The sequence below is a fragment of the Varanus komodoensis genome, unplaced genomic scaffold (assembly GCF_004798865.1).
Source record: "Varanus komodoensis strain SLA01 unplaced genomic scaffold, ASM479886v1 scaffold3, whole genome shotgun sequence".
Lineage (NCBI taxonomy): Eukaryota > Metazoa > Chordata > Lepidosauria > Squamata > Varanidae > Varanus > Varanus komodoensis.
Window position 1 is genome coordinate 65,429,302 of NW_025335761.1, and position 24,942 is coordinate 65,454,243.

Genomic DNA, 24,942 nt, shown 5'->3' on the forward strand with positions numbered 1-24,942 from the left:
GCGCGGCGGCTGGCGCGGAGCCGGGCGCCGCCTCCCCCGTGGAGCCGCCTGCGCACCCCGGCGGCGCAGCCGGCCCCGGGGCCGCTCTCCGCGCAGACATGGAGCTGCGCCACCAGTGCCCCGGAACCACCAGTGCCGTGTCCCCGGCCGGCCCCGGCGGGGACGGCGTGGACTCTCCTGTGGCATCCCTGGCACGCCACGGCGGCCGCGAGGCAGGGCAGAGACCCGCGCTCCCGGCCGGCCCGGATCTGCCTGTGCCCAACAGCCACGTGGAGCTTGGTGTGCCCGAGCTGGGGCTCAGAGACGGGACCTCTGCGCGGCCTCTGCCATCCGCCGCAGGCCTCAGCCCGGAGGGAGATGCTCCCGTGGACTCCACCGACCCTTCAGCGCTCCCTGCAAGCTCCCCTCCCTCCCTCTGTCCTCCTTTTCATTGCACTCAGGATGACCAGACCGTGACACTGCTCTTACAGGTGCCAGACATTATTTCCCAGAGCTTCCAGGGGGAGGTCGGGGCACATCACTACAGGACTACTTTTTCCAGCAAATCCTCCGGTGCCTACGAGTGCTGCTTTCAGTTTCTTCCCGAAAATAAACTGAGCGCTCCCGAAATTGGAGTTAATGTGTCTCCCAGCAATGCTGTCATTACCCTGGCCAAGTTGCCCAAGTCCAGCGGACTTTGGACAAAGCTATACTTTGGTCCAAATGTCAATGCCTTGCAGGTAATTATCTCTCACTATGTGTTGCAGAATTTTTGCCATTTGGATAAATTGTGCTACGTTTGTGTATGTCATTTGTTGCTTCCTCAGCAGAACTGGGGGAGTATTTTCTTTCCTGTACTGTCCATTAAGATTATTTTTGTGAAGAGTGAAGACAGTAGTCAGGTAGGCTGAGAGACAGTGAATGGCCCAATAGTTACCCACTGAACTTCTTGGCTGAGCAAGGATTTGAATCTAGGTTTACTGATGTAACATTCCTGCCATCAGACCACCTGCTAAGTGAGTCACTGAAAAAAAAAAACTCATAGTTTTTGGAATGGTAGAATGCATACCTGGTTTATGAGTATGTAAGCAAAGCTCTAATTTTAATCCTTGCAGTCTCAAGGTAATGAGAATCAGGAATCCCAGCCCAGCACTTAACTACTACACTGCACTGCCTCCTAACCTTTCCCTCACTGGCTTTTCTGAGGGTAATAGTTGTACGGGGGAAGTCAATTCTTGCAGCAGGAGAAAGGAAGAAGGCATCCTGTTAGAGCCTCATACCAGCAATTAACAATAAGCACAACATTTTGAGATACGCAATAAACATTACATCTGGTTTGGCCAGAAATTTCTTAAATAGAAATTCGCACATTTTTACCAAGTCAGTGTTGCATTTGTTGCAACTAAAAGCAACAGTGTTGCTTTAAAAATGTAGATAAAACAATTCATAATCTTGTAGTGTTTTGACCTCTTTTTACAAAATGCAGCTCAAAGAAAGATGAAAATGGGGTCAATCTATTGTTTGTATTTCATGCAGAAATTTAGTATCTCACTCTCCAGATATAAGATTTTCAGAGCAGCTTATAAACAACAACAGCACTATTTAAAGAAAAAATAAATGGCAGCGCCAACCAGGCATTCAGCAAAAAAATAACCAGGATCTAAGGATTTAGAATAAAAACTCTGAGCTAATAAAACTGTATCTTTACCTGAGTCCAGAAAGCGAGCTGCTCAGATGCTGGGGAAATTTCCCTGGAGAGAGCAGTAATTGAGGTACCATTATATCTCACTTCTAAAAGCATTGGAGACTTGGAGAGGAGCCTTGCAGGGTTTTATGGTGTTTAGGGGTTTGCTTTGCCTCAGACTTTTTAAAATTTATTTATTTTCCAATTTATATCCTGCCTTTTTCCTACAAAGGGCTCAAGGCAGCTTACATCCTTCTCCATCTTATCCCCACAACAGCAACCCTGCGAGGTAGGTTGGGCTGTGTTTGTGACTGGTCCAAAGTCACCCAGTTGACTCCATGACCGAGCGGGGACTCGAACCCGGATCCTCTGAGTCCCAGTCCCATGCTCTTAACCACTACGCCACTCTGGCTCTTTTCTTCTAGGTTAAGAAATGGTGGCTGTTCTGTTGGTTCCTGGCAGCCACAGTCAACAAACAGATGGTCACTCTGCTTTCTAGAATCGGCCTCCCCACTGCTGCCGGCGGTCTTCCCACCCAAAGGGGATCTACCCCGTAAACCTGAATTTGGCATCCTGCCACGTGGTGGTTAGGGTTAAGTTAGAAGATCACTTGTTTGGTTTCATTTAAGGCAGCTGCTTACAGAGGGATCTGGACATTGGGAAGGGAGCTGCATTAGTCTTGGAAGTGTTTAAAGTAGCCTTGCTGTTTCCAGCGCAGATTCGCTTAATTCACCCATCCTTAGGAGTAGGTCTGTTTATGCAGAGCCGTGTCCTCATGGGCCTCTCGTTGCCCGACAGAATGCAATGGCACACCAAGCAGGTTTACTTACAAGTAAGTTGTCGTAGGTGCTTGTTGTAGCAGATGCGTGTTTGCGTCCCTGCCGGCGTTCATGCGGTGACTGGGCAGGGCTTGGTGGGTTTCCCCTGGACTGAATTAGGGACTCGTCCTCTGTGTGCTGTGGAAACAGAAGCATGTCAAAGTGAATCTGCTGTGTGCTTGGGAAAACAGGGCCTCTGCAAAGGGTGGTGCCCAGATGGACTCTGTCCCTGGAAGCTGCTCGGCTGATGGTGCAGCCATTGAAACCTTGAAGTCGCTCAGAAGCTGGCCTTCTGCTCCTCCTGCTCAGTGAGCCAGCAGGTCTGGTTCTTGGCGCTCCCCTGCCATGTTTGCTCAGAGGCAAAGTCTCTCACTGTGCCTCCCCCGCCCCCTGGAAAAGGAAATGCGCTCTGCTTTTCGTGCAGCCTCCTCTCAGCATCGGGTCATCCATGGAATCACGGTCCCGTCTCCTGTCGTAGGGCTCCAAAGCGTCCTCTTTGTGCGTGATACACGGTGGCTGCATTTGCGTTGTGCACTTAAGTAGCCAGTGCGGTGTAGTGGTGAAGCGCGTGGGACTGGGACTCAGGCGATCTGGGTTTGAGTCCCCGCTCGGCCACGGAGCCCACTGGGGGACTTTGGGCCAGTCACAGCCTCTCAGCCCAACCTACCTCACAGGGTTGTTGTTGTGGGGATAAGATGGAGGAGGAGATGTGAGCTGCCTTGAGCCCTTTGTAGGAAAAAGGCAGGATATACATCGAAAAAAGTACGCTTAAGTTATATGAAGCAATCCACTGCTTTTCCATAAAAATGTTCAGGGTGGCTTATACAATTAGATACAATAAAATACATATTGCAGTTATAGGAAAAGAATAATTTGGTTGGCAACATAACAAAAAGAACAGGAAATTAAAAATACTGTGTATTAAATGTTTGGTAAGATTAAATATCTGCTAGAACAAGCAGGTCTGTGCACGGTATTGGAGGGCTAGTAGTGAGGAAGCGAGACCGGCCTTCCTGGGGGCGAGTCCCGAAGTTCAGGCCTGCAGCTGGGAGGACCCTTGCCTGCATTCCAGCGGAAAGCAATTGAGATGGCAATTGAGAGGTCGGTGAAGTGTGAAGGGGAGTCTCTCCAGAGAAGCTCTGAGAGTGGAAAACTGGTCCCTGTGATAAGCTGGTCCCAGGCTGTTTACGGCTTTAAAAAGACCAGGACCAGAGCTTTGAACTGGGTCTGTAAATGGACCAGCCACTAGTGGAGCCGCTGTAACGACGAAGCTGCTTGTCCTTATAACTGGCTTTCGTCAACAGTTTGGCGGCAGTGCTGTGAGCCACCTGAGGCTTCCAAATGCTATTTAAAGGCAGTTCCACAGAGAGAGCATTGCAGCGGTCCAACTATGATTTAATGGGTTACCATGGTGCTGTTGGAGAGCTTTGCAAAGACCCTCAACTGGCAGAAAGACGAACGAGGGTCCCAGGTCAAATCATGCCAGAACCTTCCCTAGAACCAAAAAGGACAAAACCGAGGTTGCCACAATTTGGACGCGAAGCAAGACTCAGCGGAGAAGGTAGTTATGCGAGGCAAAGTCAAAGGCTGAAGAAGAAAAGGAGGACCTGATAGGAGATGGAGTGAATCCATACAGGGAGCCCTGAGAGGGGCTGTCATGGACAGGGCCTCTTGGAGGGCTTCGGTTCATGGGTCGCCATAGGTCAAAGACAACTTGACCCCACCTTGTCGTCGTCGTCGTTTATCAGTCGCAAAGTTGTGCCTGACTCTTCACGACCCCATGGACAACATCCTTCCAGGTTCTCCAGCCTCCACCATCTCCCAAAGTTCACCCAACCCCACACCTCTCCAGTGACCCCATCCAGCCCCCTCATCCTCTGCCGTCCCCTCCTTCTTTTGCCATCTATAGTTCCCAGCATCAGGCTCTTCTCCAGGGAGTCCTTCCTTCTCATCAGGTGGCCAAAGCATTTGAGTTTCATCTTCTGGATCTGGCCTTCTAAAGAGCAGTCAGGGTTGATCTCCTCTAGGACTGACCGGTTTGATCGCCTTGTGGTCCAAGGGACTCGCAGAAGTCTTCTCAGCACCACAATTCAAAGGCCTCAATTCTTTGGCGCTCAGCCTTCCTTATGGTCCAACTCTTACAGCCATACATTACAACTGGGAAAACCTGACCACCCATGACAACAGCAAATGGCCCGACCTCACTCCTCTATGAACAAATGCCACTGGCTCACTAACCAGGTTTGGATAAGGCAATTCCGGCTCTAGCCATTTCCTGAACATCCAGGTTCACATTTGGTCTCTGAGATCGCGACATCAAAATGCCATTGTTAACCCCCCTCAGCACTAGGAGATGTTCCCGGAAAGTGTTTGTATGCAGACGCTCATCGAGTGCAGGGCAAGGCCAAAGCCCAGCTTGTGGCTGGCAATGTGTGAGGATACCCGTCCTTATATCACACCTGTTCGTGTTGCCTGGGATTATATCTTACTTCTGCCAGCGATTCCCTGTGTTTTTATTCCGTCATTTCAGCTGTGGGCTGGATGGATTTCTCTCCCTGCTTCCTCTTAATGTTTAGCCAACTGCTCTGTGGATGGTCTGTTTTGTGTTGTGTTTGCTATATTCATCTTTGTTTGGGAAGCTGACCAAATTTCAAAAGGAGAGAGAGAGACAGCACTTTAGGGAAGAAGAGTCTTTGTTGACTGTTTCTGAACAGTTTGTGCCTTTTGGAGAGGCAGTGTGAACTTTCATTTAGAGGTTACTTAAAGGTCACCAGTTTGTTAAATGGAGTTTCAACAGATTAAGTGCCCTTTTGGATAAAAATCTTAAAATTTTTATTATCTCATTCAGTATGGATCAGTGATGACAGGGAGATAAAAAATTACTCTGGCATTTCTATCAGAAGCTGCTGAAAGGTCATTAATCTAATGGTTTACCGAAACCATTAAATTCTTATGTCAGGCATTGCTGTTGGGTGTGGGTATTCCAAGCCGGAGAAGATAAAATGGTAGGTGGCTGATTTTGCTTCATCTGCTTTTTCAGCCAAAGCGTGAAACCGAGCCAAATAAGTGCTTGCATATGTAGAACAATCTTTCATCTGGACGCCACGAAGGCAAAACACCCTGTGGCTCAGCTGCTGACATGGATCTTTGCCTGATAAAGAGGAAGAGAACTGCCCTGCATTTTGTATTTAGTTTCATTTTACGATAATACGGGCTTCCTTTTTGTGTGTCTTGTTCTATTGGTTTCAGTTGAAAGATGAATTTTTTGGGGACCAAAATCTGTTTAGGATGTAGAGGGCAGGTCCTTTTCTCAGGAAGACAGGAATGTAAAGTTCAGTAGAAGGTGAGAGGAACACAGAAAAATGGTTTTAAACTCAGGAAACGTACTTGGTAGAAATGAACAAATACCAGATTGGTTGGTGCGTCTGTCAACCAGTTGGCTGGCATCGGCAGTCCTTCTGTTCAGGTTAGAGGCATCTGACCTCACTTTCTTGGGATTCAAACTTCATCGAAATGTACAGAAAAAGAGAAGCAGAGATTCTGGACAAATTTTCAAGCAAAGTGCACTGCTTAGAGAAAACATATAGGTTTGTTGTGGGACTTTCTTGTGGAGGAATAAGAAATACAAGCTTGTCCAGATTCTTAAAATCTTTTAAAAGTAGCTTTTAAATTTCTTTTCTGGTACATACATTAGTGATAACTGGTTATAAACTAAGTAATACAAATCAGGTAAAACAACATACTCTGACTTTCAGCAAGGATAGGAAAGATTGTATTAGAAAAACCTAAAATGAAAGAACCTCTTCTCTCATGTTATAATAAACCAGTTTATAATAAACCAGAGGCTCTAGTTTCCAGTATTTCCAACTTTAGAAATATTAACATAAATTAATTGCTTTATGCACAATTGACTTGCTTGCCATTTATTTATTTATTTGATCCAATGTATATGCTGCTCCATTAGTCATAGGCTCTCTGAGTGCCCCATAACACAGTAAAATCCATAATATACAGTACAGTTCACTGGAAGAGCAAAAACAATTAAAAATCCATAAGTAAAACTACACAATGTAGTAAAAATGACAGTGCACACATTCTAAATGATGCCCATGTTAACACCAAGTCTGGTTTTCCTGCGGCTTGTTACTTTCTGTAGCACCAGGGTTTCCGTTTTCTTTGGCTCCCATATTGTGTCGGTTCCATGGATTATATGTTGGCTCAGTCATTTATTTCCAAAACCAAGCAATTCAAAGTTTTGCTGGTAACAGCAAAAATGCCAGAACGGTTCCAAAGCCTTTAAAGTTGGTTCCCAAACGAATGAAGAAATGCCAGCTGGACTTGTTTTGGCTCTTATTTGCTTTTAAGGGATTCTCCATGGTGAAACATAGGAAATTTTGAAGAAGAGCAGCAACTTGTTCTAATCACCAAAGAGGCAGTGGTGTTCCCTCGTTTGTACATTAAAATAAAAAAGAACGGTGAGTTGTCACGATGGGCAAACTAGGTCAGTGGTGCCATGCAAGGAATACACAATACTGCCAGACAGCCTCCTATTTTTTAAATAGGTCTCTCTCTCAGCCACAAGTTTGCTCATGCCAGATAAATTCAGTAATACACGTTTGCCCTTCTTTTAGGCTGCAGTCATCTATAATGAGATTAAATCCCACTGAACTCAGTGGGGCTTTCTTCTGAGTGAATATGTAGCATGCACCGAGTAAAGTCAAGTTGCACTGTACATCTTTTGTCTGATAATATTAATTGTCTTGGCTGTGCCTGGCTCAGGCTAATTGCTTTTGTAGTTCAAAGGCCAGCAAGTCCATTGTACAAATTGTGAGGTGCCATAATACGCACAATCAAAGGTGCGCAATAGTTGTACGCTTGTAAGGTGACGCATTGCCAGAAGTGCTGCCCTAGCACGTACACCTACTAATTTAGAGTAGGTTACCTCCTCTTTAAATCTAAGTCAGTTATATCGCTGTAATATTAACATATTAAAACGAGTGTTGTTATATTTTGCAATTCCAGAAAAGGGTGGTTTTGATTAAAAAATTGGAAAACCAACTAACAAACTGCACTCGTGCCCCTCCTTTCCCCCTTTCTCTCTCATTCTTCCTAGCAAAATATGCATGTCTCCTTACAGACACCCGATCAGTATTGATGGACTGCTTTTCATATGCCGTATTTTTCCATCTGTAGGACACCCCCACTTTTCTTACCCATCTTCTAGCGAGCAAGCTGCTGCTGCCTGCTGCCCCCCCCCCCGTGCACAGGCTGCCTCGCCGCCCCCCATGCGCCAGTCTTCCCCCCCGTGCGCTCGCAGTTCTCCCCTCTGCCCTCCCCGTGTATAAGACGCCCCTCCATTTTGAAGTAAATATTTTTAAGAAAAGTATTGTCCTATACACAGAAAAATACAGTATTTTTGTGTTTATCACTGTACCTAACCTAGGATCTTCACATTCTAACCTGGACAAAGCATTGGCATTCTCACTTTGCTCTCAGATATCTTTTTTTCTCAGCATCCACCCTTAGAAGTCTCCTTCGAAAATTACCACTGCAAAGAGCAGCATGCCCCCCGCCCCCAGCTTATTATTATTATTATTATTATTATTATTATTATAATAACATTTCTATGCCGCCCCTTGCCGAAGCCTCGGGGCGGCTTACAACACAATAAAATACATTGAAATACAATAGAACATAATAAATTACCACTAAATACAAAAATACACAAGGTCTGTGCTCTGGAATGGAGGGCTCTTGCTTCCCAGGTTTTAGTTTGCACCAGTAATGTCAAGCAATAGGAAGGCAGCACTTAGTTGTTTTGACTATTAAAAAGTGTAATTTAAAAGGGAAAAAGCAACAAGGAACAATCTCAAATGAGAAAACACAAGCTGAGGGAGAGTAGCATTCCACAAAAGCTATTTCAAACTACATACCCCTTTTCCCAAATAAATATATTTGTCTAGCTAATGTGCCTCTTAATGTGGAACGAAGTAATAATCTCTTCCATTTCACATACTTCATGAATCCCTGCTGAAATTAAGTTCAAATTTTCACATTATTTTAATTTTGAGCATTTTATTCTGTTTTCCTCAAAATGCACAATCAGCCAATAAAAAATACAAAGCATAAGCACATAAAACTCTATTTTAAAGTACGGAACAGTCATTTAAAACAAGCTCACAAACTAACCACAAATAAAATTCAGAAAAACAGCCTCCACATGCTGGGTTAACCAATTTGTGTTCCAGGTTGTTTCTCTTCCTTCGAATGCTTGCTAATGTCTCCGCACTTTGGACTTCGGTAGCACAGGGTTAACAGATTAGAACTCATTATAACATTTTATTTGAAAATGGGAATGATGGGATTAAACTTGGAACCGTTTCCATTCCTTCTTAAAGGTTTCAAGGCATTTGCCTATTTCAGTACATCACTGAAACTGGAATAAAGAACACATCTTGCAAACTCTTTCCATTAAAATTGTTGCTGATTTAACGGTTGATAAAAAGTAACCTCATTTTTGAGCAGCTATTAATTCTTCAGTGGCATGTACCATTTTCCTTTGTCAAAGAAGTTATTAACCTCTCGAGTAAGCTTTGTGGAGCTGTCTTAATTCTTGTCGTTGCTGGTGCCAGATCAAACCACACTGCGAGTTTGTCCTGCATTCCCATGGAGACTCCAACTTGAACTAATCTTCTCTTGCCAGGATTTGACAAAATCCAGAGATGCTCTGCAATCTGCAGATCTAAGTTCTCTTTGAATCTGCTCTCTGAATTTCCCTGCAAAGGGACCCTCACTCAACGTAAATCCAGCTCATGACCTACTTTTAAAAAGCCTGCGGTCTCCTTGAGAGTCTTTCAGTTCTAATAACTTTACAACTTATTGATAAATGGAACAAAATTTGTCTTGCTAGCTTTGCAAGGTCAACAGCACCTACAGATTGTTATGATTTACAAAGACATTTCCAAAGAGGACTGTGAACTGAGAGCACACTTTGTTAATCATTTCTATTTAATGCCCATTCACCAACAGGGCAAACTGCATAGATGTATAGTAAGATATTGAACAAGCAATTGCACAATGTCTGTTCGCATCCATTGGATGGGAGACACTTCTTTATAAAATGCTTTCTGATATCATTCCCCCTCCCCAACTAATCCTTTATTTCTGCTCTTTCCTAGTATGAGGACGGTGGTTTAAAAATAATATTCTGAGTTGGCTTTGATTCAGTGCATAGGAAGCATCTCAGTGGCAAGTTCTTAGGACATGTTTATGTGCTATGCTTGTTTCTTTAAAGACATAAACAGCGGCCACATGGAAACTGGATGGCTGCATGTTACAACAGCAAGCCTGGGACCTGTGCCTCACCCTCTTTATGCCTTGTGTGTGGCCACCCGGAGGCTGGAAAGGCTCGCATCCAGTTTCAACAAGCCACTGTTACTCTTTAGTCTGAACTGAGATATGTGGTTAATGTTAGTTCTGGTGTTTTGCAAAAAGTCAGAATCTGTGGTTTGAGGTTGGCTAGTTTCCTTTGTTAATGCTCACAAAGGGTTGGGCATAAGGCGTTGCAGTTTGTTGGAAATGGAAGGGAAACGTCTGATCTCTTTGGAGAGCTTGAGTCCCGAGCCTTGTGCACACGATCTATTTCCCCTTTTAATTTAAGAAGAGAATTGCACTGGCTTGATCGGAGATGTTTGCTTCCGCTTTCCAGGGCTTGGGCAATTCAGGTTCTCCACCCGAGGCAAGGGCTGAGAATTCTGCTGCAGCTCCCGCTCCTTGGAAGCTGGGAGTGCAAATATGTGCAAGGAGAACTGCCTTTCAACTTAAGGGGATGCGGCTCAAGCAGCAGCTTCTGCGCCTGGGGATTTGTGCTTCGAGGTGGATGAGTGGCTGAGGGGGCCAGCTTTGGCCCACCGTTGTTAAGTGCGTTACTAATTCATTCTTAAGGCTCCCGGCCCTTCTGTGCTGGAGGCGCTGTGCCATTAACAAGGGTTCTCCCAAGACAGTGTGAAGCAATTAGAATTTCGTAGGCATCGCTGTTTGCAAGCAGCTACCTAAATGAAAAGTCAGACCTCGGGCCGGCTGAAGACGAGGAAGGAGGAGAACTGGAGGGAAAGGCTGAAGGTGGCCATCGGTTTGACCAGACCAGAACAAAGGCGTCGTTAAGATGGATCTTCACCAGTTGGCCTATGGCAGAGGCTGAGTGGCAGTCTCCTCGCCCCCTCAGTGGCAGGGCAGGAGCTATACAGCAGGCAGGAGTTCAACAGGGGCAGCTTTTCGGGCATGGAGATGCTGCAGTGAGCATGCGGCAGCGGTGGCGGCGACAGCATTTTCCTTCCCGTCAGAACTTTGGCGCCTCCGATGGAAGGTAGTGGTGGCCCAGATCCTGCACACCTCTGCATGTGCTGGCAGGACACTGAGCCCCTTGCTTGGGAGGATGCAGAGGGCTTGATAAGAGAAGGCCTCACCTCCTGCCGGTCACCTGCATCGTGATGTGCAGCCCCAGCGCAGGCCAACTTGCCACAGCAGCCTCGAGGTTTCATGGACCACATGTTTTGTTTGCCTGCTCGTCCATTGTTCTCTCTCTCGCATGCCTGCTCGCTGGCATGATGTCTCTGTCGTCTCTGTCTCTCCCTCTCCCTCTCCCTCTCTCTCTCTCACAGACACACACACACACACACACACACACGGAGGGAGGGAGGGAGGCAATTACTGTGTAAGGTTGAGTCCATTTGTAAGAGCTGCCGCAATTTAAGATTTGCAGCGCAACGCAGCAAATTAATAGCCTGAGGGCACATGTAAGGTGTTTTTCTTCCTGTTCATTGAACAGGCTGCATTTCTACTTCTTTCGGCATTTTAGTCATGCGTGACATGACCCATGGTCCTGACAGGAGAGTTTGCGTTACATATATAGAGACAGCTCTAGGAGATCTGATCTTGAAATCTGAGGACTGAACTGAAGTAAAGTTACAGTCCTGTGAAGTGTTTCCAAATTTCCAGTGATAGGGCCGGGAAGGGGGGCGGATCTATTTTAGAGCAGACCCCACAAGCCACATGACACCTGAGCTCGGCTGGGGAGTCGCTGCTGTTCTCAGGCCAGGTGCTGTCTTTTGGCCCAAGGTGCGTTGCCTCCCTTCCTTTCTGTCAAGGACTTCAGAGCCGTCAAGAGCTGCGCAGCAAACAAGGCATTGGGTAGCTTTCCCAGTCTTGCCGGGGTTCAGCTCATATAGTCCATTTGCAAAGACGTGCTGTTGAATTCCTCTTTGCCACACTGTTGGAGAGGGAAAAAGATCTGCAGTATTAAAAAGCAGGAAACACTCCTTGGTCTGTTTCCCACTTAAAAAAAAAGAGCAAGCTAGCTATTGTCTTTTAGGGCTACAAAGAGTAGGACTTCCTCAGACCAGTTGAAGGCCTTTTGTCCTTTTAGAAACTAGATACCCTCAAGCAGAGTTGGTCTTTGTTGTTGTTAGTCACAAAGTCGTGTCCGACCCATCGTGACCCCATGGACAACATTCCTCCAGGCCTTCCTGTCCTCCACCATCCCCTGGAGTCCACTCAAGCTCACACCGACTGCTTCAGTGACTCCATCCAGCCACCTCATCCTCCGCCGTCCCCTCCTTCTTTTGCCGTCAATTGTTCCCAGCATCAGGCTCTTCTCCAGGGAGTCCTTTCTTCTCATTAGGTGGTCAAAGTATTTGAGCTTCATCTTCAGGATCTGGCCTTCTAAAGAGCAGTCAGGGTCGATCTCCTCTAGGACTGACCAGTTTGGTCGCCTTGCGGTCCAAGGGACTTGCAGGAGTCTCCTCCAGCACCACAGTTCAGAGGCCTCAATCCTTTTGCGCTCAGCCTTCCTTATGGTCCAGCTTTCACAGCCATACATTGCAACTGGGAAAACCATCGCCTTGACTAGACGCACTTTTGTTGGCAGGGTGATGTCTCTGCTTTTTACTATGCTGTCTAGATTTGCCATAGCTTTCCTCCCCAGGAGCAAGCATCTTTTAATTTCTTGGCTGCAGCCCCCGTCTGCGGTGATCTTGGAGCCCAGGAAAATAAAATCTGTCACTACCTCCATTTCTTCCCCATCTCTTTGCCAGGAAGTGAGAGGACCGGATGCCATGATCTTAGTTTTCTTAATGCTGAGTTCCAAGCCAACTTTTGTGCCCTCCTCCTTCACCCGCATCAAGAGGCTCTTTAGTTCCTCTTCACTTTCTGCCAGTAGAGTGGTATCATCTGCATATCTGAGGTTGTTGATATTTCTCCCAGCAATTTTAATTCCAACTGGTTATTCATCTAGCCCCGCCTTTCTCATGATGTGCTCTGCATATAAGTTAAATAGGTAGGGCGACAGTATACAGCCTTGCCGAACTCCTTTCTCAATTTTGAACCAATCAGTGGTTCCGTGTCCAGTTCTCACTGTTGCTTCTTGACCCACATATAGGTTTCTCAAGAGACAAATAAGATGGTCTGGTACTCCCACCTCTTTAAGAATTTGCCACAGTGTGTTGTGATCCACACAATCAAAGGCTTTAGCATAGTCAATGAAGCAGAAGTAGATGTTTTTCTGGAACTCCCTCGCTTTCTCCATGATACAGTGTATGTTGGCAACTTGATCTCTAGTTCCTCTGCCTCTTCGGAATCCTGCCTGTACTTCTGGTAGTTCTCAGTCCACGTACTGCTGGAGCCTAGCTTGTAGGATTTTGAGCATAACTTTGCTAGCATGTGAAATGAGTGCAATGGTGCGGTAGTTTGAACATTCTTTGGCATTGCCCTTCTTTGGGATGGGAATGTAAACTGACCTTTTCCAATCCTGTGGCCACTGCTGAGTTTTCCAAATTTGCTGGCATATTGAGTGTAGCACTTTAACTGCATCATCTTTTAGGATTTTGAATAGCTCAGCTGGAATACTGTCGCCTCCACTAGCTTTGTCGTTGCTCAGACTTCCCAAGGCCCATTTGACTTCACATTCCAGGATGTCTGGCTCGAGGTCAGTGACCACCCCATCGTGGTTATCAGGGACGTTAAGCTCTTTCTTGTATAGTTCCTCTGTGTATTCTTGCCATCTCTTCTTAATCTCTTCTGCCTCTGTTAGGTCCCTGCCATTTTGGTCCTTTATCATGCCCATCTTTGCATGAAACATTCCCTTCAGATCTCCAGTTTTCTTGAAGAGATCTCTGGTCCTCCCTATTCTATTGTTTTCTTCTATTTCTTTGCACTGTTCATTTAAGAAGGCATTCTTATCTCTTCTAGCTATTCTCTGGAATTCTGCATTCAATTGTTTGTATCTTTCTCTTTCTCCCTTGCCTTTCGCTTCCCTTCTTTCCTCAGCTATTTGTAAAGCTTCCTCAGACAGCCATTTTGCTTTCTTGCATTTCTTTTTCTTTGGGATGGTTTTAGTTGCTGCCTCTTGTACAATGTTGCGAACCTCCGTCCATAGTTCTTCAGGCACCCTGTCTATCAGATCTAATTCCTTAAATCTATTTGTCACCTCTACTGTATATTCATCAGGGATATGATTTAGGTCATACCTGCGTGGCTTAGTGCTTTTCCCTACTTTCTTCAATTTAAGCCTAAATTTTGCAGCAAGAAGCTCATGATCTGAGCCACAGTCAGCTCCTGGTCTAGTTTTTACTGACTGTACAGAGCTTCTCCATCTTTGGCTGCAGAGCACATAGTCAATCTGATTTTTGTGTTGACCGTCTGGTGATGTCCATGTGTAGAGTCGTCTCTTGGGTGGTTGGAAAAGAGTGTTTGCTATGACCATCTTATTCTCTTGACAAAATTCTTCGAGCCTGTGCCCTGCTTCATTTTGTACTCCAAGGCCAACTGACCTGTTACTCCAGTTATCTTTTGGCTTCCCACTTTAGCATTCCTATCCCCCATGATGATAAGGACATCATTTTTTGGTGTTAATTCTAGAAAGTGTTGTAGGCCGTCGTAGAATTGATCAACTTCAGCCTCTTCAGCACCGAGCAGTTTGCTGTGGGATGGAGGGAACCGTGATCGCCTTTCAAGATCGGCCTCCCATGTACTGCTTTGAAAGGCGGAACTACAAATGCTGCTTGAAAATTTGGCAGCCCTGCTTTTTAATATTTAACAATATTGTCATGCCCGTTGTGCCAGAAGGTACTCTGGCAAAGCTGAAAAGTGGAGAAGAGGTGCGGAGTCCTGCACTGAGCGGACGGCTGAAGCCAGCGGCTCACTAGGCCCCTTCCAGCTGCATGATTCTGCGATCTTCTTTCCATGAAATGACTGTGCCAACACTTTGCTGACTCTCATTGAATCCACTGGCCCATGATAACACCTGTTCTCCCATGGCGTTCTTTGGTAATTAGGATTTTGATGAGAAAGGGCAGTGCTGTGGATCGGCTTCAGATTATATGCTGGTTGTGAGGAAAGCTGTCTCCAACTCCTTCCTCCTTAATTCCCACTTCCAGGTGCGTGCTTTAAAATGAGCGGTGAGGGGGTTGGTGGTGGTCTTAGCACCCCTGTTGTGCCTCAGGTGCTTTTTCAGGGTGGCTGCTTTTTATCTGAAGGGAAGGTTTTAATCATTGCGTCGGGTGTTTCTCTTGCAGGAAAGGTGGTTTGTTACTGAAAACAATGTGGATGCGTTTCTTTTGAGAACGTCCTGCTCCATCCAGCCTGAGATGGAATGCCAGCCATTACTCGAAGTGTTGGACGTCTCGGAGGGCAAAAGCCAGATCAGATTAAAGGTAAAGTGTTGCCTTAACACGCATGTGTAGCACTGGAGTAACCATTCACCCTGGTGGCTGCCTCCAGTCCACTCTCCTAGCAGCTGCTGTTTGTACGGCTGCTCCTGCAAGGCTGGTCCCTGTAGGAGAGCTGCGTATCGATGGAGAGAACTGCTAACAGAGGCATATTAAATCAAACAGCAAGCACGGCTACTGCCTGCCTTCCCCCTTCTCTCTCTCGGCTGCATTAAGCTCTGCTCCCTCCAACATCCAAGGGTATTCTGCTTTTCAGCAGGTTAGTTATACATCTGTAAAATCTCACATTGGGACAGAACTTGGCTGACAGAGTTCAGGATAAGAAGCATCGAGATTAAACAACACAGAAATACACTTTGCTTAGACCTGGGAGAATGTTTTTTAAGTGCCTGTGTATTCACCCTGGATGCATATTGGGATCTGAAGTGCACATTTAGAGGCAGCATTTTTCTGATTTTTTGAGCCCCCTTGTTGAGCATAAAGACAGAAAGGGCGTCCTGCACGATGCTTGCAAGGAGTAAAAGCCTGAAACTGAGTTATCAGCAGGGGCAGCGAAACAACAGTGGGACTGATACCTCATTTTTCAGTCCCCCGTCCAGAGAGAGAGAATTCAGTGCAACATCTGCTCTGCACCTGTGGGATGTTGGCCCTGTCTGGGGGGCGCTACAGCCTGTGACACTGCTTCTGAGCCAGAGGGAGAGCCAACAGTCAGGTGCAACCATGAGAAGCCAGGCCCTTGAGAAGTCAGTCCTGCCAGGCTTTTGTGGGCTGACAGGCTGGGACTGGGAGGTGCGGGGCACTGATCTGGCCCACCTTCCGCAGGTGGGAGAGCTGACCTTGATGGAGGCTCCCACTCTCTGACCAGGGATATGCTCCACGTGGGAGGGGCGGCAGAAGGAAGGCTCTGGGGGAGAGGGTGCCCTTGGGCGTGCTGGGTGAAGAGCAGCACCCGGGAGCCCGGCTGCCATGCCTGCGCCGGAGCGACTGCTCCCGTGTCTACGTGGGTCGGCTGGCAGTGGACTGTGCTGGCCTCCTCAGGCTTCCCGCCTTCTCTGGAACGGTGAACTCATTGCGACTTTGCGTGGGTCTTCTGTCGTGATCAGAGCTCACGCACTGGTTTTGGCCAGGGAAGTCCGGTTATGACAGCACCCCTGCAGCTCTTTGGAGTGGGGGGGCTGGATCCCCGTCTTCCAGCCTTGCTGAGAGGGCCAAGCTTTTGAAGCCAAGCCCATTTTGTTCCAATTCTAGAGGTGTTTTTAAAAATACATACAGAAATGTGTACATTTTGGTGTGCGTGTTTAATGATCTGTGCATTTTGTGTACATATTTGCACGCACACATATACATGGATGTAGTGCAGTTCTGTGCCTACTTTTCTACAATAGACACATTCCGTGTGCACTTTTCCGTAATACGCACATCTTTTGTGTGAACTTTTCCCAAGACAGATTGCATTGAAAAGCTTGAAAAAAATATGGATTTATTTATTTATTATTTATTTATTTATTAAAACATTTTTATGCCGCCCCATTCGCCGAAGCCTCGGGGCGGCTCACAACAAAAAGATTAAAATAACATTTTAAAATATATACAATAAAATACAAATATATAATATAAAACATACACTATAAAACAAGCCGCCCTGGCCAAATAAAATTCAATAATATTAACATTTAAAATACTGCTTAAATAAAAAGGTCTTCGCCTGGCACCGAAAAACAAATAACGACGGCGCCAGGCGGACCTCTCTGGGGAGCGCATTCCATAACTTAGGCGCCACCGCTGAGAAAGCCCTCCTCCGAGTAACCACCCTCCTAACTTCTTCCATGGAGGGCTCCCGGAGAAGGGCCTCTCCCGCCGATCTCAGGGGGCGGCTGGGCATATAAGGATGTAAGCGCTCCTTCAGGTAACCAGGACCCAAGCCGTTTAGGGCTTTATAGGTCATTACCAACACCTTGAATTGGGCCCGGACTTCAATGGGAAGCCAGTGAAGCTGACGGAGAACTGGAGTCATGTGAACATAACGTCCAGTCCCCGTCAGCAGCCTGGCAGCTCTATTTTGGACCAATTGAAGTATCCGGACCGTCTTCAAGGGTAGCCCCACGTAGAGCGCGTTACAGAAGTCCAGACGGGAAGTCACCAACACATGTGTCACTGTCGCAAGGCAGTCATTCTCCAGATAGGGGCGCAGCTGATGAATTAGCCGAAGCTGGAGGAAAGCGCTCCTCGCCACTGCTGTTACCTGAGCTTCCAGTGAAAGCTCTGGGTCGAGGAGCACTCCCAAGCTGCGAACCTTGTCCCTAAGAGGGAGTGCAACCCCATTCAGGACAAGGTTCAATTCACCCTCTCCGAAGCTCGATCCACCAACCAACAGGACCTCCGTCTTGTCTGGATTGAGCTTCAGTTTATTGGCCCTCATCCAGCCCATTACCTCGGCCAGGCACCGGTTCAGCACAGCCACTGCCTCACCTGGATTGGTGGAAAACGAGAGGTAGAGCTGGGTATCATCAGCGTACTGATGGTTCCGCAGCCCACACCTCCTGATGACCTCTCCCAGCGGTTTCATGTATATGTTGAACAGCAAAGGGGACAAAATGGACCCCTGCGGTACTCCATGGCATAGCTGCCATGGCGCAGAGCCATAGTCCCCCAGCACCACCTTCTGGAACCGGCCATTGAGATAGGAGCGGAACCACTGCAAAGCAGTGCCTCCAACCCCCAATCCCGCAAGCCTATCCAGAAGGATACCATGGTCGATGGTATCGAAAGCCGCTGAGAGGTCCAGCAGAACCAACAGGGACGCACTCCCCCTGTCCTTCTCCCTGCACAGGTCATCATACAGGGCGACCAAGGCAGATTCAGTACCATACCCGGGTCTGAAGCCGGACTGCAATGGGTCCAGATAATCAGTTTCATCCAAGAGTGCTTGGAGTTGTCCCGCCACCACTCGTTCTAACACCTTGCCCAGAAACGGGATGTTGGCCACTGGTCTATAATTAGTGGCCATCTCTGGATCCAGTGACGCCTTCTTCAGGACCGGTCGGACTACCGCCTCCTTCAAAGGGGCAGGCACCCGACCCTCCCTCAGAGAAGCGTTAACCACTTCCAAGATCCAGGTTCCAATCCCATGCTTGGAATCATTTATTAACCAAGACGGGCAAGGGTCCAAAAGGCAAGTGGTTGGACGTACTCGCCCAAGCACCTTGTCCACATCATCGGGCCGCAGTAACTGAAATTCATCCAATAAATCTGGACCAGACGGCAGCGTTGGTGTCTCCTTTGAAACCTCTGAATCAATAGTGGTGTCCAGCTCGTGACGAATCTGAGCGATTTTCTCCCTGAAATGCCTGGCAAAGTCGTCACAGCGGGCCTTTGAGGGTGGAATCAGGTCTTCCTTTGGACCTGGACGGACCAGGCCTTGCACCACTCGAAAGAGCTCCGCTGGACGGCATTGTGAGGAGGCAATGGAAGCGGAAAAGAATCTCTTTTTTGCCGCCCTCACCGCCACAGCATAGGCCCGATAGTGGGCTCTTAAGTGTGTTCGGTCAGATTCATCTCGTGATTTCCTCCACCTACGCTCTAGTCGTCTCCCAACCTGCTTCATCGCCCTCAATTCAGGAGTATACCAAGGGGAAGAGCGGGCTCTGCCCGGTGGGAGAGGACGCTTAGGAGCGATCGTGTCTACAGCCCTGGTCATCTCCCCATTCCACAGTTCGACCAGAGCCTCGACAGGAGCACCCGTCTTGTCAGCCGGAAACTCCCCCAGGGCCTTCAGGAATCCTTCTGGATCCATCCGGCTCCGGGGGCGGACCCACATAATCGGGTCCGCACCCTTACAGAGGGAGAAGTCGCTCTCGAGCATAAACCTCACCAGGAAGTGATCTGACCATGACAGGGGAGTCAAGCATAAGTTACTCACCCTCAGACCACCCTCTTCCTGTCCTGTCGAGAAAACCAGGTCCAGAGTGTGTCCCCGTTCATGGGTGGGGCCGGTGACATGTTGAGACAGCCCCATGGCCGTCATGGAGGCCATGAAGTCCTGAGCCGCCCCGGTCAGACTAGCCTCGGCATGGAGATTGAAGTCCCCCAGGACCAACATCCTGGGGGTCCTCAACACCAGGTCCGAGACAGTCTCCGTCAGCTCAGGCAGGGAGACTGTTGGGCAGAAGGGTGCACGGTACACCAACAGAATCCCCAATCTGTCTCGGTCGCCCAACACCAAGTAGAGACACTCCAGCCCTGGATTGTGGAACACAACTCTGTCTTGACGCTTTGAAAGGCACAGGAGGGACAAAATGGGTAAATCCAATTTAAAAAAACCACTTGACAACTAATTTCTCACCCAGCCTGTGCTGTGAAACAGCCTGCTCCATTTCCTGGACCTGACAGGGCAGGTTCTGTTTCTGGGCATGTACAAACTGCATAGCTTCTCGGGCTTTCACTTTGGATCTTGCTTCCAACTTGCAGCAGGGACAACATTACAACAACTTCATGATTTTTTTTTGAAAATAAAAGTATATAAACCCAGTGAGCACTAGTGACTCTGAATGACAGAAGTATCATGAATCTCCACTGCTGTTAACCCCGAGCATCAAGCAATGAACGCTCAGAGCCACCGTTTGGACTTTGCTTTTTGGCTGAACTGGGTGGGGGCTGGGCACTCCGTTCAATTACTTGAATTCAAGGAGGACTGTCCACGTAACACAGACATGCGTATTTGGAGCCCAGCCCTGCTTTCGGACCTGCTCCAGTTTACCGGAATATCTGAATATTTAGTTTGCAAATTCCACCGGTGAGTGCACGACGCACAGGACGAGCGGCCAGCCCCACTCGGTCAGAGCCCAGTTCCTTGGCGGAGCGCATGCAATGCGCAGCTGTCCCTGAGCCCTGGGAGGCGAGGGCGCTTTGCATATCCCAGTGTCAGTTCTCCTTGCGCAAGCACACAGCCGGCGCCCGGCAGTCCTGAAGCTGCCTCACCTCTGGACACCTCCTGGCAGCGACGCAGGGCAGGTTCTGCTGTGGGTTTTTGAAATCCTCCCACTCTTGTTGACAGGAAGCGGAGCGGCGAGGCACAGTTGCGCACGGGCGACCTGTTTGGGAGGAAGCCCGGGAGGTTCCTGTTTGGTGCTGACCTTTGTATACAACAGTAACAGTCCCCACCCTTTCTCTTAGCAGGCGCAGGAGCAGAAGAGCTGCGAGCCTGGCGAAACAGAAGGAAGAGTTAATCTTAGGAGAGAGGATGGTGGACAAGAACACGAGGAAGAGGCAGAAGAGGGCCCCATATGTGTGGAAGGCATTTCAGGTTCTCTTGCAGCCTCGGAAACCACGGGGCACGCTGGCAGGGGATCAGGGCATTGTTCGGTGCTTGACCCTCCTGATCCCAGCTTGGCAGCTCCAGAGAAATCACCGATAAGTGGGCTGCATGCGTCACCACGGGGTTTCACAACGGGCAACGCGGCCACGTCTGCGCCTGGAGCTCCCCTTAAGCAGGGCAGGCCTGCCCAGACCGGGGAGAAAGCAGATGCAGATGCAGAGTTGGCACATTCTGAGCAAGGACTGGAGCAAAAGCCAGCCCCGGTCACCACTCCCCCCGTGTTAAAGGAAACCAACATGAAAGATGGAAGTGTGCAGTACATTACTCAACACTCAACTCGCTCTGCTGTCACGCTTCAGAATGCTTTGTTGTACGAACTAGACTGATTGGGCTGTGTTAAGCACCTACCTGGGCTCAGCAGCCACACCCACCTCAAGTTTGGATCGCTTCCTCTGTAAAAAGTAAAGGAATTGAAGACCTCTGCAGAAATTCAACCAAAAGAAAAGGTTGAATTTTCTTCTGGGGGAAAACCAAAGAAAAGGTTCCATTGCATCAAAATATTCACTACTGTTTTGGAGATGTCAAACATTTAGAGGTGCCTTTGTTGAGTTTGTTTTTAAATAGGCAACTCATTAATGTGGAGCAGATTTTTCACAGGTGCAAAATACAATTCAGCTGGGAAGCCAAGAGAACGAAAGGGCCACATTTGGACGATCCTACTTCAGCCTATAAAGCCAACAGTTCGCCTGCACATTTAGCTTGCTTGTGTGAACCGTGCTAAACCAGGGAAGACAGACCGTGCCCTTTCGAAGGCCATGCCTACATCTGCAAGGCTGAAGTGGCTGATGTTTTGTTTCACCTTTATTTCAGTTACCTTTCCCTCCCCTTTTTCTAGTTCTTCTCAGTTGAAAGGCAAACTGCATCCCATTATATTTATTAAGCATATTTGAAAGTCACACCACGTTTCATTGAGTGCTGCCCAAGCTTGTTTCAGGTGTGTTCGTAAGGCCTGGTCCTTTAGGAACCCAATTCATACTTCTGCGGTATCACGCTCTTGAGCAAAAGAAAAAATTTACCAACACCAACCTATGTAAAACAGTTTATGTACTTCCATCCTGCATGGTAATTGATTTGTGTGCTATTATTATTATTGATTTGTGTACTATTATTATTATTGTCTTACATCTTGCCTATTCCCAGAGATAAGGATTGTGTTAACAGTCCTTAATAAAATTCCTGAACCCTTATGCGAAACCCATGCTTCGGGATTCACCTTTGGAGTGTAATCCCCTTGCCCATTGTCCTATTAATTTTTTGATGCTCAGAGTAACCATACATGCTGTGAGATCACCCAGTGCAAGACACTGGGTATATATTGGGCTCTCCAAGAAAGATTACCGTCTGAACCCAGTTTGAATCCCACCCCTGCAAATTATGGTAATTAATTTAAAAACATTTGATGCGACAGTGCAGCATCAGAACTGGGCTACAGCCTTAATGGAGAAACATCTTTCTAGTCTCCAGTTTCTCTGGCTTGCTAAGTCAAGCAAGCCAATTTTCACATTTCAAAGCAACTTCTGCTTAAATTGCTGAGTGGAGCTGGCTGTCCCGAGCGCTTTGGGATTGCTTGCAGCCTGCAAGGAAACATGGACGATTCTTTCGCCTCAGCAGTGCCTAGATGCGGCCTGATTGTACCTGTTTCCTCAAAGCAGCCCCAGTGAGTTCTACAAAATGGTCAAGATTGCTTTAAAACACTAGACTCCACTTCTTGATTTATTAAATTAAGATGACAAATCAACATTGGTATGTTCAAGGTTGCAACAGTGGAAAGAGCCGTAAGAAAAAAAAGCGTGTGAGCCAAAAGGCAAAATCCCGAAATGAGTTTTGCTGCTAGTTCTGCTTACCAGCTGGACTCAGCGTTGCTTGAAGCAGAAGTCAGCAAGTCTCACTATCAGACAATCCTGTCAAATCTTGCAGATTATTTTTCTGAAAAGGCACCAAAATGCACTAGCGGCATTTTACTTCTTCCAGTCTTTTGTTCCTTTGCTGGAGGATGGACTAGATCTCATTTCCAGGTTATTTTCCAGTAGCAATAAAGAGGCATAATTCACTGGGAAGTTCTTTTGCATAACCAATTTTCGCTTCAGCAAGGTCATGCAGGAGATCTTCTCGAACTGAGTAAACCAGTAAATTGTTTCTGTACAATCCTACCAGGCAGACTATTTCAGGGATACCGAGCCTCTAACGGGGATGTAGAATTGGCTTACAATTAAAGTTTCTCATCCCCAAATATTGCTGCTTTGCAATGTTTTGGTTTTTTAGCATTCCAGTTCTGTAGTTTCCTCATACCGCCCTGTTCTCAATTGTTCATTAAACCGAGTTGTCAATTCTGAAAGCTGGATTATTTCAGTCACAGGAGGTTATAGCTGCAGTTGTTTTCAGTTCAGTTCTTGAAACACTTGGTCATCTCTTAATGAACCTTACTCTGTATCGTTACCCTGTACTGTAATTTCTAACCCTTTTCTAACTGTTAAAAATCTATACCATTACAGTTCTAATAAAACTTGATTCTTCCAAATCACTGTAAGACTTGTATTACAAAAACATGAATTTTTATTTGGCAGAACTAAAAAAGTTGCATATTTCTACATGAAAGTGAAAAGAAACGAACTTCTAATTCTTTTATATAGTAAGCACATAGCGAATAAAATAGAATGCTTTTGTAGATATTAAGGTAACAAATTTCAAGCAAGCCTGTACAAGATTATGGAACACTGAATGACTGCAGGTTCTTATTGTTAAGATAAACAGGGACAGGGAAAGGCTAGCCTTTGAAAAACGGGGGGATGGGGGGGGGGAGAAAGGGACCCCAGCCATTTTGGAACACACACCCTCCAGCATTTTATTTTGACACCTTCACTTAAAAAAAGTGGATTCAAGGTGGACTTAGTGTTGGGAAAACCTTATAAAAAGGCCTAGGTAAAAATCATCAGTGACTTTCCCAGTAAACAAGTAGTATTTCGCTTTCTTTTCAGCATTCCTCCACATAACCTTTTCTGCCGCAAAAATATCACTGCCAAAGGACAACTCTTGCGATAACCACGGTCCATATTAAAGCAGAAACCAAATGGACACGTTTCTTTTTCCGTGTATGCCTCTGCCTTTAATAGGGTAGACAGGCCCACACAAGAAAGAGTAAGGCTCAGGATGTTCTCTCACTGCAATCCTCGATAACTCTTGCAGAGTTCATGGTCCCGAATATCACCCCAGCCCCCATTTTTGACGTGGGGGCTGAGGGGAGCCACCGAGTACCTCTTGCTGATCGTCATGCTTTCGGGAAACAGGTGCTGCTGGTTGCTGCTCAAGAGCGAGTCAATTTTGGCACTCTGGGCAGAGGGCTGGCAAGACTTCTTGTGGTGCATGCCACAGTCACCGGTGTGGAAGACCCGAGGGATTTCGGGGACCAGCACCTTCCAGAACCGGGGCAGGCAGGCGACGGTCAGGTGCTGCAGAGTCCAGTCCCAGTTGTAGTCGTCGTAGGTGCAAAAGGCATCGGTGCAGGCGATGAGCTGCCGGTAGGTGTCCCGGGCAAAGGCCATGCCCATGTTGTGCTCCGTGGACTTCCACGTCTTGAGCTCCACCTTGTCGGCCCGGCCGGCCATGCCGCCGCGCACGGGCGCGTAGCCGCCCAGCGAGAGCACCTGGCACTCGGGGCAGTCGCGCTGGCGCAGGGCCCACAGGTGCTGCAGCACGCGGAGGAAGTCGGGCGCCAGGTAGTGGTCCTCCTCCAGGAAGAGCACCAGCCCCGGGTGCTCGCGCAGCGCGCGCACCCGCTCCCACACGAAGTGCAGCTTCCACCACCAGTGGTGCTTGGTCTGCGCGAAGGCGGCCTCGCGGTAGTGGCCGAAGGCGTCCGGGTACTGCGCGTTCAGGCAGCCGAGGCGCCGCGCCGCCGCCGGGCCCACGTCGCGCGGGCAGTCGCGCGGGTCCGTGCCCGGGAACTCGCCCGGGTACAGCTGCAGGCTGAACGGGAAGAAGACCTGCAGCACGGCGCAGAAGTCCACGGAGGCGGCCAGCGCGTTCAGCTCGGCCGACCACACGTCGTGGCTCAGCACCAGCAGCACCTTCTCGGCGCCGGGCGCGCGCCGCAGCGAGGCCAGCAGCAGCCGGAGGTGCTCGGCGCGCTCGTGCACTTGCACCACCAGCGCCACCGCCGCCTCGCCCGGCCGCCAGCGCGCCTCGCGCCGCACCGGCTGGTCGAAGTTGAGCCGGTACACCAGCGCGCGCAGCTGCAGCGTCCGGTTCGCCGCCGCCGCCTCCTCGCGCGCCGGGCCGGGCCACGAGGAGTTGGCCGGGCGCCCGCGCCCGGGCAGGCTGCTGCCGGCGCCGGCGCTGGCCACGGCCGGCGGCAGCGGCTGGTCCCCC

At 48.2% G+C, this 24,942-nt stretch overlaps 2 protein-coding genes across 2 annotated transcripts in view; one reads left to right on the forward strand and one right to left on the reverse strand.

The window, feature by feature from the left end:
- DNAAF2 (dynein axonemal assembly factor 2) overlaps positions 1-23,095 on the forward strand; it is a 24,155-nt gene extending 1,060 nt beyond the window's left edge. The window contains exons 2-4 of the mRNA XM_044436275.1: positions 97-719; positions 15,051-15,188; positions 20,376-23,095. Coding sequence (XP_044292210.1) covers positions 97-719; positions 15,051-15,188; positions 20,376-20,903 — 1,289 coding nt within the window. The 3' untranslated portion in view covers positions 20,904-23,095. The remainder of the gene's footprint in view (positions 1-96; positions 720-15,050; positions 15,189-20,375) is intronic.
- Positions 23,096-23,110: 15 nt separating this feature from the next.
- MGAT2 (alpha-1,6-mannosyl-glycoprotein 2-beta-N-acetylglucosaminyltransferase) lies at positions 23,111-24,872 on the reverse strand (the record flags this gene model as incomplete). The annotated part of the gene is made up of 1 exon (XM_044436276.1): positions 23,111-24,872. A coding segment is annotated over one exon (1,140 nt), but the record flags the coding sequence as incomplete, so codon positions are not given.
- Between the last annotated feature and the right edge of the window lie 70 nt (positions 24,873-24,942).